Genomic DNA, 14,864 nt, shown 5'->3' on the forward strand with positions numbered 1-14,864 from the left:
CGATCCAGAATCAGCCAGTCAGTCTCTCTGCAGCCAGGCCTCTGACAGGGGCCCTCCTCCCTCAGGCTAGCATCTCCTCCAGCTCACCTCTGGGAAGCCCTGACTCACGCAGCCCCTCCGCCCCACCCAAGCAGTAGCGCCATCTCCGATCTCCTCTGACCCCTCCAGCCTGGCTATAACGTGGGGAGTGTCCCTGCTAATTACACGGGTGTCTGTCCTGTTGCCTCTGCGGAGCTATGGGAGCCCTTGGGACAGGGTTGGAAGCCACGCAGCCTGACTCACTGGGGCCTCCCCCAAGGACTCAGTAATCAGCTTGGCCCTTGTGGGTGCCCAGAACGCTCAACTGCCTTCCCCCAGACACTCAGGCACACATGGGGGTTACACACTCTTCTAGGGCTGAAGGCGCCCGACCTCAGGGACCAACACCCCGACCCACAACACACATCCTTTCAAGGGGCTCTAGCAGCCCGCCCCAGCCTGCCTTTCCAGCCCCATCGCCTGCCACTCCCTCTCAAAGCGTCTTTGTCCAAGAGACAGGCACAGAGAATTACACCCCGCATCTGGGCTTCGTTCAGGTTCTCTGGGCCATGCGTGCCCTCCCAACCTGAGCAACCCTTGCTCATCTTTCCAGTATCAGCTGGGGCTTCTGGGCCTCTGTGAAGTCAGCCCTCCTCTGTATGGGTCTCATTTTGCATAGCTCCCCACCCAGTAGACTGTGGGATAAGGGCTCCCACATTGGGAGCCTGTCTTTCTCTTACCAAAGCTAACAAAAGCCGAAAACCCACACAAATGAGCTGAGCCATCCACAGGAGTAACTTACCTCCGAAGAAGGAAGGGAGGCTGGGAGGGGCGCCCTCAGCCGCGACAGGGGCAACTCCCATCGCAGACTCCCCGCGCACGCACTGTCGCACTGTCGCCAGCATCCTACACATCAGCTCCTTCCCTCTCCGGGGCAGTCCCAGGAGGGAGGACAGCTATGGGCTCCACTATTTAGGCGGAAAAACCGAGGCTCAGGTTCATATAGCTAAGGAAAAGACAGAGCAGAACCCAGCCTCAGGACAACCAGACTCGAAACCCCCCAAGCCCCAAAATATATACATGTATGTATTTTTTTTAATAGGCTCCACGCCCGACACGGAGCCCAGTTTGGGGCTTGAATTCATGATACTGAGATCAGGAACTGAGTCGAGATCAAGCGTCGGACGCGTAACCAACTGAGCCCCCCAGGCACCCCTAAAAGCACAAACTTTTATCTAGTGAGCCACAGTGCCTCTCATATGCTACTATAATCACATGTAGCATGTCCTATGGCTCCAGAAGAGGGACGGTCTGCAAAAAGACTGAAGAGGAAGGATTTGGATGGTAAGAATCCGCCAGCTTCTGCTGAGCACTGTCCAAGGCCAAGGGTGCTGTGTGCAACAGGTGGGAGTCTCCGGAGTAGTTCGAGTTCCTGGGACCAGGAAAGCTGGGCCGGTCTCCCTGGAGACCATGAGATGGGAACCTGTCCTTCCTTCTGTCCCTTCGGCTTTACTTTTAGAGAAGCGTTGTTAGGTTTCTCACACTGTGCTGGCTCCTGGAGCCACACTGTCCCTGGGCGAGCCGTGCAGGGAAGAAAAACTGATCATCGCGCTTAGTGCCAGCTGTGGAAAGAGCCCGGGTGCTCAGAGGAGGAAGATGGTGGCCAACCCTGCAACCTTGAAGGACATGAAGCTTGAGTGGAACACAGAGAAATAGGGACCCACATTTTCTTGTGGCATATTTATGGTCTCACTTTTCACATTTTGTGTGTGTGTATGTTTAATGCACTGGGAATTTATTTTGGGATAAGGTGTGAGATTAAAATCTAACTTAACTTTCTTTTTCTTTCTCTTTTTAAAAAATATGTTATTTATTTATTTGACAGAGATCACAAGTGGGCAGAGAAGCAGGCAGAGAGGGGAAAGCTGGCTCCCTGCTGAGCAGAGAGCCCGATGTGGGGCTCGATGTGGGGCTCAATCCCAGGACCCTGAGATCATGACCTGAGCTGAAGGCAGAGGCTTAACCCACTGAGCCACCCAGGAGCCCCTGCAAATGGTTTTAAATCCTTAGTCTTCCCTCACTTGCTAGAGCTGCCATCTCTATTATATGCAAATTGGTACATTTTCAAAAATCTATTTCTTCCCTTTTTACTGTGATGCACTGATCTAGGGAGAGAAGCAATATACTGGGGTGGCAGAGTCGGCAAGCTCAGAGGTCACATTATGTGGGGTTTGTGTCATGGTCTCATTTGTGACATGGAGATACAGTCCCCACTCTATATGGGGCTGTGAAGACTGAATGCATGACAGCACTTAGCGAATGTCAGTTGCAGTGATGACCCCTCTCTGCCCCCTCCTAGACCAGGAACCAGGAGGTTGAAACCACTAAGCCCCAAGCCTCGAGAAGGATGGCATGGTTCTTCTTAATATCTGCCAGACCTTGGGCAAGTTATCATTCACCATCTGTCTGTTTTAGCTTCCTCACTTATATATGGTGATAGAAATGATCTACTACAACATTCTGTGAAAATTAAACACGACAATGTCCCATAGGGCACAACATATCATAGCCCTTCAATGAATGTTTATTTTTCTGATTATTATTAGAATGCTGTAATTTAGTATCTGTCTTTATGTGTTGTAGGGCGAACCCCTCCTCATTATCTTTCCCCAAAAACTGTTCTTGGGAGTGGCATTCTTTCTGGGCAGGTCTACTGGGGATGGACAAACAGAATTTCTGCATCTACAGAGCTGACAACTCGCTGCTGAACGGCTCTGGAAGGGATTTTGACCAGGGAGGTCTTGAGTGAAGAACCAGGAGCGTTTCAGATGGAAAGGGAAGTGGGTGGAGGGGGGGACTTTGAAGTTCATATAGCAAAAAATATACATATTTTTAAGATTTTATTTACTTTTTTTGACAGAGAAAGCACACAAACAAGAGGAGCTGCAGACAGAGGGAGAGGTGAGGATGAGGGACTCCAACGTGGGGCTCGGTCCCAGCACCCTGAGATCATGACCTGAGCCGAAGGCAGACCCTTAGCAGATGCTCAATCAACCGAGACACTCAGGTGCCCCCCTCATAACAAAAAAAAATTTTAATCTGAAAGTTTTTTTTTTTTAAAGATTTTATTTATTTATTCGACAGTCAGAGATCACAAGTAGGCAGAGAAGCAGGCAGAGAGAGAGGGGGAAGCTGACTCCCTGCTGAGCAGAGAGCCTGATGCGGGGCTGGATCCCAGGACCCTGAGATCATGACCTGAGCTGAAGGCAGAGGCTTAACCCACTGAGCCACCCAGGCGCCCCTTATAGCAAATTTTTATAAAGCTTTTTGTCCTTTTTCTTTAACAGAATTTGCATAGTGTAAAAAGCAAACTCGTTTTCCAAAGGCACTTAATGCAAAACCCGGGCCCCTGTTCTCCAGTTCTCCTGGGCACTGCTCCGTAAGCCCCGCCCCGGGTTCCGGGCGGCCTCCCCGGTGCACATCATATTTCTCGGTCAAGTGCTCGTACGTTTATTTCCTCTTCCATTTTAGACATAAGTGACCGCCTGCCATGGAAGGCGAGGTTATGGGTTTCTTTACCGGTGACCCCCTCATACCTTCCCCTCCCCCACCCACCCGAGCTCCCTCCCCGCGGTGCTCGGCGCTTGCAGGGTCAGGGCCGGGAAGGCAGGCCTCCAGCGGAGCGACCCCGCGCCACCGAGACTGCGCAGGCCTCCGTACCAAGTGTTTTTGTCAGTTCACGTCAGGGGCGGGCGGCTGAGAGGCGCGGGTCTCCGAAACCTGGAGCCCCCAGGGCGGCCGGGTCTGAGCCTGGGGTCGCTCGGCCGGGGGCGGCCTCCGTCTCCTCCCTCCGCGCAAAGCCTCAAGTGGGGGCGTCTGGACGCGACGCTCTGTGTTTATCTTAATTACGTGGTTATCTATTACATAATTCTCTCAATTAATTACCTTAATTTTGTAGTTACCAGGTGGACCCTCGGCCCCGGCGCGGCCCCGGCTTGCCGATGCCGTCGCCGAACTCACGCTCGGCTTGAACCCGCCTTTAACTCTGCGCTGAGCTCGGTCCTTCCCCACACCCCGCTCTGGCCGGTACCCCGGTCTGCTGAGCGGCCCGCGCCCCCCCGGGTGTGCTCGGGTCAGCCGCAGGGGCGGCCTGGGGCGCGGGGCGGGGGTCCCCCGCGGGCGGCGGTCGTCCGTGCCCTTCCCCTGAGGCCCAGCGTGGCCGGGCCCTGCCCACGCGCCCGCCGCGAACCCACCCCGAACACCGCTGGGTCCACACCCGCGACTCCGCAGGTGGTCCCCGGCCCCACGCGCGTCTTTCCTGGGAGCCCCCGTCCCCGGGCTGCGGGGGGCACCGCGGCTCCCCGCGGCTCTTCACAAGTGCGACGACCCCGTCCTAACAGCGCTCTCGAGGCGCCGCGGTCAGTGGTCCGGGCCTCTGCTCCGGGCCGGGGGCGCGCGCGGCTCCGTTTCTCCGAGGTCCAGCCCGGTGACCACGGAACGTCCAGCGAAAGGAAGAAGACGTGCACCGGGTTACATGCCCATCTCCTCGCAAAGTTTGAGGCTGTCCTGGGCAGGACGCCAGCCAGCGGGAGGCGGGCCCCGAGGGAAAGAAGCGCCACTGGAGCCCCCGGGCCCTCGGGCCGCAACCGGCCGCTCGCCCAACGCAGTGGCCACTCAAGCGGCGGCCGCCCCTTCCCCCAGGAACCACCGCGCGGACTACAGCTCCCAGAAGGCCGCGCGCAGGCTGCGCGAGAGCAGCCTCCGCGCGGACTACAACTCCCAGAAGGCCGCGCGATCCGAGAGGACTTCCGGACGCTGACGTCGGAGCCGCGCCGGGCCGGGAGGATCGCGGCGGCGGTGAGTGCGGGTTGAGGCCCGAAAGCGGGGCGCGAGCTGGGCGGGAGCCGCGGCGGAGCGGCCCTGGGGGCAGCTGTTCCGGAGGGTGGGTGAGGGGGACAGAGAACTGGTCTCAGGCAGCGAGGGGGTGGCGGGGCGGAAGGGACCGCGAGCCGCGCTTTCTCTCCCCGCAGTGCCCATGACGAAGTTAGCGCAGTGGCTTTGGGGACTGGCGCTCCTGGGCTCCACCTGGGCGGCTCTGACCACGGGAGCCCTGGGCCTGGAGCTGCCCTCGTCATGCCGGGAGGTGCTGTGGCCGCTGCCGGCCTACTTGCTGGTGTCCGCCGGCTGCTACGCCCTGGGCACTGTGGGCTACCGCGTGGCCACTTTCCATGACTGTGAGGACGCCGCTCGCGAGCTGCAGAGCCAGATCCAGGAGGCCCGGGCCGACTTGGCGCGCAGGGGCTTGCGCTTCTGACCCCCGGCCTCGTTCCCCCGCAGCCTCTCTCCCGCCGCCCATTAAAGAGCAGCTTATTTTCTAACTCTGTCTCGCTTATGGGGCGCGGGAGCTGGGGATTCCGTGCCCCAGCCGTGGGGGAGGGGGCGCCTTCCTGGGGTCACCTCCGCTCTTATCTAAGCATCCTTGTCTGTGTCCCGCCTCCTTCCTTGTTCCGGAGGAGGCTCCAGACCTCTCGAGAGGGAACTGTCATCTCACTTTCTTGGTCCTTTTGACGCCGGCAGGAAGGACTTCTGGAAATCCGAATTCTGTTCATTATGCCCGGGCTCCGAGCTCTGAAGGCCTTCCTAGGGCTCTTCGCCGTCCTGGTTCCTTCAGATTCGTCTTCTGAGCCGACCCCAGCCCGTGGAACAACTGTGGATCAGGCAGTGCACCTTCTGCCCCTCACCAGAGCAGACAGGTTGAGAACCATCAAACAGAGACTACGCTTTGATGGGCAGGGGTAGGCACCGATTTATTTTAAGGCACATTCTAAGGATTTCACCTCAAGGTCCACAATTTAAAAATATAATCTGTAAAAAATAAGTGATTCATCTCCCAAGTCCCAGCCAATCTTCCAAGCAAAACACTTTCTTTGGTCCCTCGGTTCTCAGAGCTCTTTTTCCTTTCCACAACCTGCTGTGCTCAAGGAGCCGGTCAGCACAAACAGCTGCGACAAGGAGCTCTCTTTGGTAGCAGATTGGCCTTAAGGTGCCCAGGGGTGGGGTGAACTCCCTCAGGTCTGCAGGAGCGGATGGCTCCTGTCCTGCTCCCGGGAATACTTCCAGAAAAGCCAGAGGCGAATGACGCTGGTGAGGACCCCTGGTAGGTTGGGCACCTGAAGTCACAAGGGCTGCTATGAGGAGAGGGGCTGCTTCTCCACGGTGCACACCTGTCACCCGTCCCTCTCTGCTCAGCTTACCATGATGTAGGGATCGCCTAGCCGAAACCCATAGAGGGTCCAGGAGGCGGAGGTGAGGAGGGTAGCAATGGTGAGTGGGAAGGAGAGACGCTGGGTTGATCTTGTCTGAATGATCTTGGCCTGCGGAACGAGGATGGAAGACCCCTATTCCAGACACACCGTAGAGCTCCCACTTGTCTACGAATTTCCTCAGAAAAAAGGGTCAAACTCCTCTCTGATCTTCTGTTACCTAGCCTTTTCCTCTTGCCTCCCACTCACCTAGCATTACTGCCCTCTCTTCAGGATCGTCCTTCCTTCGGAGGGTAAGCTACAGCCTCTGGCTAAGGGACCCTGACCCTCCTCATTGCCCCCACTTCCCTGGACAGCCCCCACTCACCAAGTCAGCCAGTGGTGAGAGGTACATGCTGATGGTGAAGATGCTGCAGAAAAGGCCCAGCTGCCGGAGCCGGGCCTCAAGGTTGGGCACCAGGAGCCAAAAGTATCCAAAACCCAGGAGAAGGACCCCCAGCAGGGTTGCAGTCTGGAGGAGCACCGGACGCTGCAGGGGAGAGAGTAGCCTTCCTTCTAGATGTTTCCAGCAGCCCTCTTGGACTCACTGACCTTGGACTAAGCCTCTTTCCCTCTTTCCAGTGACAAACACATGTCCCATCCCCCACAGCACTAGTGGCTTCTAGGAGAGAAGGGGTTTGTTTTTGTTTTCCGTGTGAATTTGGTACACACAGTAGTAACTTAATAAATGCTGGTATGACTGGGGAAGCACAGCTAATCAGCTCATTTCTCAGCCACTGGCCCTGACTGAAGGAACTATCGGAGACATGCCCAGTCCCTCAGCTAGCTGGGCGGCAAGGCACCAGCAGGCCAGGCAGAGCTACCAGCCTGCCAGAAACGCGGGGCGGGTGCTCTGAGTGTCAGACGGCGGCTCCACGGAGGAAGGAGGACTGCGAGGCTGCAGCGCCTTCCAGGAAAAGGTGGCCGTGCCGGCCTCTCCTAACATTCTGGGAAGCCCGGCAGGGCGCGCGGCAGAGAGGCGGGTCCGCGGGAGGGCTCTACCTTCCGAGGGCAGTAGTGCAGGTACACCAAGATATAGGCGGTCTGAAGCACGGCGCCCGTGGCGTTGACGAAGATTAGGGTCCCGTCACCCTTCAAGGCCCCGTAACTCATCCAGCTCAGGTTGCTGCAGGGTGGACAGGAGGGTCGTTCGCCACGGGGATGAGGATGGGAGGGGGACCCCAAGGGGCCTCTTTAGCGTTCCTCCCCCCCACAACCTTTCCCGCCGCAAACGTCGCCCCTCTCACTTGATGTCGGTGGTGAGAAAGGGCAGGAACTGGACACTGTCCACGCTCCGGGTCGTCCGCATTTGCCTGAGGTCTGAGCTGTAACGGGACCCGAAAGCAGAGGTGAGAGATGGGAAGGGAGAACCGAGCTGCGGGGGGAGTCGAGATCCCCGATGCCTGTGGTCGTCCTCGGACAACTGCAGGTCCCGCCCCCGCCCGCAGCTCTCTGGCTTCTCTCTCAGGTGCCCAGCCTCGCCCACGTGCCCTGGACCCTCGACCCGAAGCCACTTTGACCCAGGTTTCGGATGCAGCCCGGAGCTGCGGCCACCTCTCTGTCCCCGCTCTCCCTTCCTGGCTTCCAGTCCTGCCCAGCCTCGCCCGGCCGCGCTCTCACAGGCCGGTGGAGTACATGGCGAGGGTGAAGAGCACGCAGGCTCCGGAGAGGAGCGAGTCGGCCGCGCCGCCCGCTTCCATCTGCCCCCGCGTCGGATCCTGCACCGCGCGCCCGCGTCCGCTTACTGGGCCGGAGCCCCGCCCCTGCGTCGGGCCCCTCCCCCCGGCGCGCCGCCGTCCGCCGGAAATGGACCCGAAGCCCCGCCCACATGACGTTCAGCCGGAGCCAGGCCCCGCCCCCGCCGCCAGGCCCCGCCCCTGGGGTCCGCGCCCTCGCGAGGCCAGACACCCGCCGCCCCTCACTCTCTGCTCACCCCCTGCCTCACCCGAACCCCATCCTCAAGTCTCTGGCGCGTGAGGGGTCGTGGCCGACCTCAGTGACCGGACCTGTCCCGCCCGGAGCCCGGATGGCTACCTCACCTGCCCAGGCTCTCCCCAGGATTGTTGAAGCCTCTGCCCAGCGTCTCCCCTAAATAAGGGGGCTTTCTGGGAATCACAGTCTGTCAGGCCCTCTGCCTTCCGCACACTGCCAACTTCGGGTGACTGGGCCGGTGGGCTGGAGCACTGCCGCGGACCCCCCAGTCCAGCCGGCAGGACCCGCTGCTGACAGCTCTCCCTGCAGCCGCCCACGGCCCACTCGCCCCGGTTGCTGCGGCTGCGGGACCCCGCGGCCGGCCGTGCCTCAGCCGGTGTTCCCCTGACGCGTTCAACAGCAGGAGCCCAACAGGCTGCCAAAGCCCAGCGCTGCCGGAGTAGGTAGGGTGCAGCCTGGAGCCCCCGAGACCGCCGTGTGGCGCACAGAGGAGGAAGCACCCCAGCCTTCGGTGCTGGCCGGGAACATGTATTCTTTCCAGAAGGAAGGAAGAAAATTGAAGCCCAGTTGCTACCTGGTGTGCCCCAGAGCCTAGCACATGGTCAGGACTCAGTGGTCCTAAATTAGGAGGGGGTGGGGGAGCAGGCAAGCATGTCCAAATAGAGAAACAACATTGTTTTATTTTTCTGTATAAAAAAATTCCAGTTGTAGAAATCACAGACACACAAGTTTATGTACAGATCCTGTACGCGTGGGCCCTGCCCTTGCGGCTACACTCTAGGCACGGGGTGGCACAGCCCCCCTGTGGGCACCGCTCTGGGCAGTGCTGCCCCCAGCTGGGACTGGATGCAGTGCCTGGTTACTTCTCCATGGCAGCTCCAAAGACTTCCGGAAGCCTCGGGAGAGACACCGGGTCAGCCCAAGCACGCTGCCTCTCTGCTCTCTGGCTCCCAAGCAGGGAACCGTTTCGTGCTTTTCTGTCGGTCAGTTCATCTGGGCATCCCGGCTCTCTCTGGAGGGGCATCTCTGCCAAGTTCAGTGTCCGCCTTCGTGGCCCCAGGCCCCTTCCAGCTTGGCCCCTACAGTGCCCTTCTTAAGAGGCCACATCCACACGGCTCGTTTCTTTGGCTTGAGGTCAGGAATGGTGGGGAAAGGACTGTCCCCACTTCTTTGTCTGTCCCTGGGGGTGGAGCCAGGGAAGGCACTGGCAGCTTTGATGAGCTCCTTTGGGTCAAAACCCTTAATACCCATTTTGAGGCTGCTGAGTGGCAGCTTGTGCTTGTGGCGGGAATGGTTCCCAGGACGGGTGAGGGATGCCTCCGTCCGGCCTCCTAACCCCGTTCCGATCATCAGGTCAGATGTGGCACACCCCCTCACGGGGCCTGCAGCAGCAGCAGCGGCAGAAGCAACACAGTCCAGGCCAGTGGGAAGAGGCGGGGGGCAGCACTGTGACCGATGCTGTGGAGAACCTGTGCATCTGGATCATCTGCAAGGTAAGCGGGCCAGTGCCCCCAAGGTGAGCAACCCTACTGCAGCCGCAGCCCCCAGCTCCACGTGGTTCCCCCAGCCCCCGCCTGGCAAGGGAGCCGCCTTCTATACCTCCATGAGCAGACCCCAGGCCCAGTCTGCTCCAGCTACCTACCTGCCAGAAGTCTCTTCTCCTGGGGGTTGACGTGGGCCTGAGGACTGTGAGCTGAAAGGAAGAGTGGTGGCCGATCAGGGCTTGTCCCGGGGAGGTGAGTGGGACTTCCCTGCCATCCCCGGTCACTAGCCCAGGCCCCGCACACAGCCAGAGGAAGGAGGCGCACAGGGCTCTGACACTCACTGATTTTGCCATTGACGGTCACCTTCAGCCTCAAGCACTGGTCTTCCTGGAGGTGGATGGGTTTGGCTGCAAGACAGACCCGGGCAGAGCATTAAGGGAGGAAACTTCTTTGGGAGAAAACCCAAGTGCAAATGCCCCTCTTCCTGCTCATCTGTGCGCCGCACCTTCCTAGCTTGCTCCCTTTCTGCCTCCTGTTCAAGCTCCCACTCTCTGCAATGACTCTTGGCTTTGGAGGTGGCACTAAAAAGCACACAGACCCTGGCCTCTCCTTCACTGTCCCCAGCCTGAAGTTGGCTGAGGCCTTCACACTATGTTCCCCCTAGCCAGGCCCCCCTGAAGCCACCAGGGTCTCTCCACTGGTCTTAGGACGGAGTCCAAACTCGTCCGCACTTCCCAGGCCCCCGTGATGAGCCCTGTCTACCTCTGCCCACTGCCAGGGTCCCTCCTGCTGCAGCCAGACCGAGCCATATGGAGGTCCCTGAAGACGTCATGGTCCCTCTGCACATGGTCCCTCTAGCCAGAGTCTCTGCTTGTCCTAAGCTCTTGGGTCATCTGCTGCAGGAACACGTCCCTGAGCCTCCCTGAGCCTCCCGAGCCCGGCAGGTACCCACGTCACTTCCCCAAGGCTATGAATCTTCACAGCCCGCTGTTCTAACAGTCAGTGCCCCGTGTGTGTCACTTTCCAGCCTCCTGGAGGACAGAGACCCTACAGTGTTTTATCTCTGTGCCTGCTGTGCAGAGTGGAGTGCCTCATACACAGCAGGTCACACCACGCTGTCACACAAATGCATGAAAACAGTTCGGGATGGGAAGGAGCCATGTGCGGCTCTGTCCTGAGCACGTGCCTCCCGCTGGCCTGGCCCCAGGCGGCCGGCACAGGAACGGGGGACTCACAGATATAGTAGTAGCTGTGTCCCTCCTTGAACTCCTTGCCCAGGGTGAAGGGCGTGAAGCGCTGGAATTTCTCCGACAGCTTCTCCGGGCCGTGCCTGGCGCTGGGCTGGTCGCACTTCCAGCGGACCTGGTCTTTGGACCGGGGCTGGCACAGCTGGTACTGCTCGTGCTCCACCAGGTACAGGGTGTACCGCTCCATGGCGGCCTCGGCCACCGTGTGGTCCTCGTAATGCGGGCAGATGATGTCCAGATAGTCGTTTAGCTGCACATGGACCGTGTAGTCCTCACTCCGGAACCTGCGCGGGCGCAGCGAGAGCGAGCCGGCGGTCACTCGGGGGCCCGGCTGGGGCTGTGAGCTTCCAAATGTTCACTGGGCCCCGTGAAGATTTTTCCAGAATCCCAGTTCTCCGTATTTATGGCTCTTGACCCCTTCGGGATCTTTACACAATCTTCAAACACGCCTGCCCCCCAGCACTACCTCTCGCTCACCCTCTAAATAGTGTCCACTTTAGTGCCCTTCGGGTACCAAAGCACTTCGTGTGGCCCCCACATCGTCGCCCACAGAAGGGCCCCTGGAGGTGTCCTGCTCTTCTCCGGGAAGCACTTTCCCAAAACTGTTCTCCCAGGGGCTCTTTAAAATGCTGTCAGCCCTCACTCTGAGACCCTTCCGGGCAATGGGGGTCAAGGAACCCCGGCTCTCACAGCACCTGCGGCTTTGAGGTCCCCCACTCCTGGCCGCCGCCCCCACCCCCAGCCCGAGCCCCTGGGTGCATTCACAAGGGCCAACTGAACCTCCATCCCAAGCCCGCTGGGCCCACAGCAAATCCCCCTGCCGGCTCCTCGGCTTTGGGCTCAGGCCTCCTAGTCCTCTTCTCCCAAAGCACCCCAGACCTCCCAGTCCCTCTACTTCCAGAGCCACGCTGCCCCCTCCGAGGAAGAGCGCCCGGAGGCCTCAGTGGGAGGCCTCCTCTTCCACCCACCAGCCCTGGGGCAGCCTGCTCCCTCCCGCAGGCCCCTCGGGCTCCAGCCGGGCGGCCCGACACCTGGCTCCAGCCGGGGCGGGGCGGGATCAGGCCGGGCGAGGGGCCTCCCCCGCCCCGCTCCGAGCGGGTCATAGGCTCTGCACTCCCCGGCGCTGCCAGCGGGACTCAGCACTGTTGGCTGCCCACCGACGCCGCGGCCCGGCTGGGGGGAGGGGAGGAGTTCGGACGGGAGGCCTCTGGGGTGGGCACCCCTTGCCCCGGCCGCGGGCCCCCCTTTGCCCCCACCGCGGCCGGGCCTGGGGGCAGCGTGCCAGCGCTCGCCCGGCTACCCCGGGCTCCTCCCCCACGGGGACGCGGCGAGGGGGGAGTCGCGGTGGCGGAGGGGGAGGGGAGGAGGCGCGCGAGTGAGGGAGAGGCTTTTAAAATTCCTCTCTGGAGAGATAAACAGAGAAGCCATTTCAGAACAGGTATTTCAGCTCTGGGCCTGGCGTCTTTCCCCCATTCCCGTGACGGGCACTGACTCATTCCTCGTCCACCCCTGCCACCCGCCCCAGCACTCATGAGAACCTGCCAGCATCTCCCTTGCCCAGCGTGCACGCCCCCCCACCCCTGACCCCGGGGCCACGACCTGCCCTGGGCCCGGTCCGGTCCGGCAGGCCCAAGCCGCTGACGGGTCTGAGTGGGCGCGGCTCCCCAGCCCAGCCCTCCTGCCCCAGCCGCGCACCTCACCCCCCTCCCCCGCCCCGGCCTGGAGCCTGGGGCCTGGGGCCTGGAGATCCGGCTGATGCCCACTGCCCTGAGTCACCCTGGCCGGCCTCACCCCCAACCAGCTCCTCGCCCCCTCATCAGTGCTGCAAGCTGACCCGGCCCGGCCGCCTGTGCACTGCACTCTGCCTGGCTTCTCTTCAGTCCTGGGGCTGGAGAGGTGTGTGTGTGTGTGTGTGTGTGTGTGCGCGCGCGCACACACGTGTGGCCAGATGGACAGGGCAGAAGCTGTGCTTGCTGGGGGCACCCATGACTCCCCTCTTGGGAGTACAATCTGTTCCACTCAGCGCTCCTCTGACTCTGACTCCCGGTCTGGGGAAGGGGGGCAGCCGCGGCGTCAGGGAAGGCCTGGAGGGGGGCAAGGAAGAGGCTCCTTCCTGAAAGAGAGGAAATCTGGGAGCTTGGGAACGGAAAAGGCCAGGTTCCCCCCTCCCTACTCATGGCTTCCTGCCCCTCCTCCTCCTCCAGCCAGCACCTGGCATGGGCATAAACAGGGACTTCGCTCTCTCCCACTAGGACAAAATCGAGCAGGAGCTGAAGGACAGGAAGCCTGCGGTGGAGAGGGCTGACCGGGTGCCCCTGTGGCCGGTGGGCAAAAGGGCACTGGCCTCCGGGGTTGGCAGCCGGCTGTTCCCTCCCAGACCCACAAGCCCCAGCCCACAGACCCCCATCAGGCAGCGTGGCCGCAGGGTCAGAGGAGGCTGGCACAACATTTTTCTGGCGGGGGGGGGGGGGGGGGGGGGGGGGGCGGGCGAGGGGTGGGGGGGGGGGGGGGGGGGGGGCGGGGGGGCACGCGTGCTAGGGCTGGGGGTGGCTAAGCTGAGTGGAGTGTTTTTCCTGACCCCAAGCGTCCCAGCCCCATTCCCTGCTCCACCCTGCCCCCCTCTCCCCTCTTCCCACAAATATTGTTCCCATAACTTCAGAAAACTCAAGGGCAAGAACAAAGGGTCCAATGGGGCTTCTTCCTCCCAATACCACTTGCCTCCCAGCTCTAAACCTGCCCGGGAGAAATTAACTCCTTCCTGCCCAGAGCCCTCTGTCACCCTTTTTAACCAATTCACTCCTTCTGAGCCCTTCCCCCCCCCCCCCCCCCCCCCCCCCCCCCCGTCTCATAAACAGGTGACTCCCTCAGCCTATGTACACACTGCATGTGCCCCTGTTATGCCAACTGGAAAGACCCCTTGTGGGGGGGGGGCTACCCCGGGGTCTTCTCAAACACAGAACACAGACGCTAAAAGTGGGAAGGCCAGGTCCTTAGGGAGCCTGCTGAAGGGTCCTTCCAGGATTGCAGTGACCATTCTGCTTGCCCCTGATGTCACATCAGGTACCTGTCCATGTGGGCAGATGTCCAAGTGACACACAGAAGCTTGTGGCAGAAGGGCCTAGAACAAGAGCCCTGACCGGCAGGAGCTGTTCAGCAAGCGCCCCTCACTTCAGGGTAACAGAGGTGCCCAAGAGAAGGAAAGGAAAGGCAGAAAGATCCCTGTGCAAGTAGTCTCGGGCGGGTTCCTGCCCAAGGGTGGGGTACTCCCCCGGAAGAAGGGAGGGGGCAAAGTCTACGGAATCCCTCCCGCCTCTGGTCAGGGTCTGGCCGGGACAGTTACCGGGGCCAGGGGGGCTCGGGGTGGGCAGTGCCACCCGGCTGCCGGCCGGAGACTCGGCGCTTACTTGGGGTTTGAACTGTTCCAGAAGACGGTGTGGCGGTCAGCAGCGGCCAGACTGCAGCACAGACCCAAGAGCGGGGCCCAGAGGAACTCCATAGCGCTGGGCCTGGCCCGGCCGGGCGAGGACGAGGGGCTCCTCCGGGTCCTGTTCCCGCGGGCTGTCTCGGCGGCGCCCTCTGCACCGCGCACGGCTCTGGCCCCTCCGCCAGGCGACTCCGCCTTTTGGGCCGGCGCCGTCCGCCGCCCCGGCCCGCCCCCGGCCCCGCCCCACCCCGCCCGGAGCGCGGCGGCCGCGGGGCTTGGGGGCTGGGAGCTGGAGGAGGTGGAGGCGGTGGGGGAGGGGAGGGCCGCGGAGCCGAGCTGGCTCCGAGCGCCGGCCGCGACCAAGGTGCTCGGCGCCGCGGCTTCGCTCGCTGGCGGCTCTGCAGGCGACCCCGTGGGCCTGTGCGGGGCTCTGGGTCTGTGTCCCCCGGCCCCGTGG

The 14,864-nt window shown here is 61.2% G+C and overlaps 3 protein-coding genes across 4 annotated transcripts; 1 reads left to right on the top strand and 2 right to left on the bottom strand.

Moving 5' to 3' along the window:
- The first annotated feature begins 4,778 nt into the window (after window positions 1-4,778).
- On the top strand, window positions 4,779-5,396 carry DPM3 (dolichyl-phosphate mannosyltransferase subunit 3, regulatory). Its single transcript, XM_059413800.1, has 2 exons — window positions 4,779-4,875; window positions 5,049-5,396. The coding sequence occupies exon 2, from the start codon at window positions 5,054-5,056 to the stop codon at window positions 5,330-5,332; it is 279 nt and encodes a 92-aa protein (XP_059269783.1). The 5' UTR covers window positions 4,779-4,875; window positions 5,049-5,053; the 3' UTR covers window positions 5,333-5,396.
- A 403-nt stretch (window positions 5,397-5,799) lies between these two features.
- On the bottom strand, window positions 5,800-8,106 carry SLC50A1 (solute carrier family 50 member 1). 2 transcript variants are annotated; one of them, XM_059413798.1, is made up of 6 exons: window positions 7,941-8,106; window positions 7,568-7,645; window positions 7,323-7,446; window positions 6,649-6,810; window positions 6,273-6,392; window positions 5,800-6,188 (listed from the first exon to the last, which is right to left on the bottom strand). In XM_059413798.1, exons 1-6 carry the CDS (start codon window positions 8,018-8,020, stop codon window positions 6,087-6,089), a joined length of 666 nt encoding a protein of 221 aa, XP_059269781.1. In that variant the 5' UTR covers window positions 8,021-8,106; the 3' UTR covers window positions 5,800-6,086. The 2 variants fall into 2 exon arrangements, with proteins under 2 accessions (XP_059269781.1, XP_059269782.1); XM_059413799.1 differs by having other exon boundaries at window positions 7,875-7,964.
- An 806-nt stretch (window positions 8,107-8,912) lies between these two features.
- On the bottom strand, window positions 8,913-14,620 carry EFNA1 (ephrin A1). Its single transcript, XM_059413801.1, has 5 exons — window positions 14,388-14,620; window positions 10,972-11,267; window positions 10,078-10,143; window positions 9,895-9,945; window positions 8,913-9,738 (listed from the first exon to the last, which is right to left on the bottom strand). Exons 1-5 carry the CDS (start codon window positions 14,477-14,479, stop codon window positions 9,626-9,628), a joined length of 618 nt encoding a protein of 205 aa, XP_059269784.1. The 5' UTR covers window positions 14,480-14,620; the 3' UTR covers window positions 8,913-9,625.
- Between the last annotated feature and the right edge of the window lie 244 nt (window positions 14,621-14,864).

This window comes from Mustela nigripes, chromosome 10, assembly GCF_022355385.1.
Source record: "Mustela nigripes isolate SB6536 chromosome 10, MUSNIG.SB6536, whole genome shotgun sequence".
NCBI lineage: Eukaryota > Metazoa > Chordata > Mammalia > Carnivora > Mustelidae > Mustela > Mustela nigripes.

What these genes read in the sequence shown, in the direction of transcription:
- DPM3 (XM_059413800.1), top strand. Translation starts at nt 5,054, where the DNA reads ATGACGAAGTTAGCGCAGTGGCTTTGGGGACTGGCGCTCCTGGGCTCC.
- SLC50A1 (XM_059413798.1), bottom strand. Translation starts at nt 8,020, where the DNA reads ATGGAAGCGGGCGGCGCGGCCGACTCGCTCCTCTCCGGAGCCTGCGTG. An exon ending in TTTCTCACCACCGACATCAA is followed by an intron (nt 7,447 to 7,567) that starts GTGAGAGGGGCG and finishes TCCACCCTGCAG; the next exon opens with CAACCTGAGCTGGATGAGTT. An exon ending in TGCACTACTGCCCTCGGAAG is followed by an intron (nt 6,811 to 7,322) that starts GTAGAGCCCTCC and finishes TCTCCCCTGCAG; the next exon opens with CGTCCGGTGCTCCTCCAGAC.
- EFNA1 (XM_059413801.1), bottom strand. Translation starts at nt 14,479, where the DNA reads ATGGAGTTCCTCTGGGCCCCGCTCTTGGGTCTGTGCTGCAGTCTGGCC. An exon ending in TGGAACAGTTCAAACCCCAA is followed by an intron (nt 11,268 to 14,387) that starts GTAAGCGCCGAG and finishes GCGCCCGCGCAG; the next exon opens with GTTCCGGAGTGAGGACTACA. An exon ending in GACCGTCAATGGCAAAATCA is followed by an intron (nt 9,946 to 10,077) that starts GTGAGTGTCAGA and finishes TCTTCCTTTCAG; the next exon opens with CTCACAGTCCTCAGGCCCAC.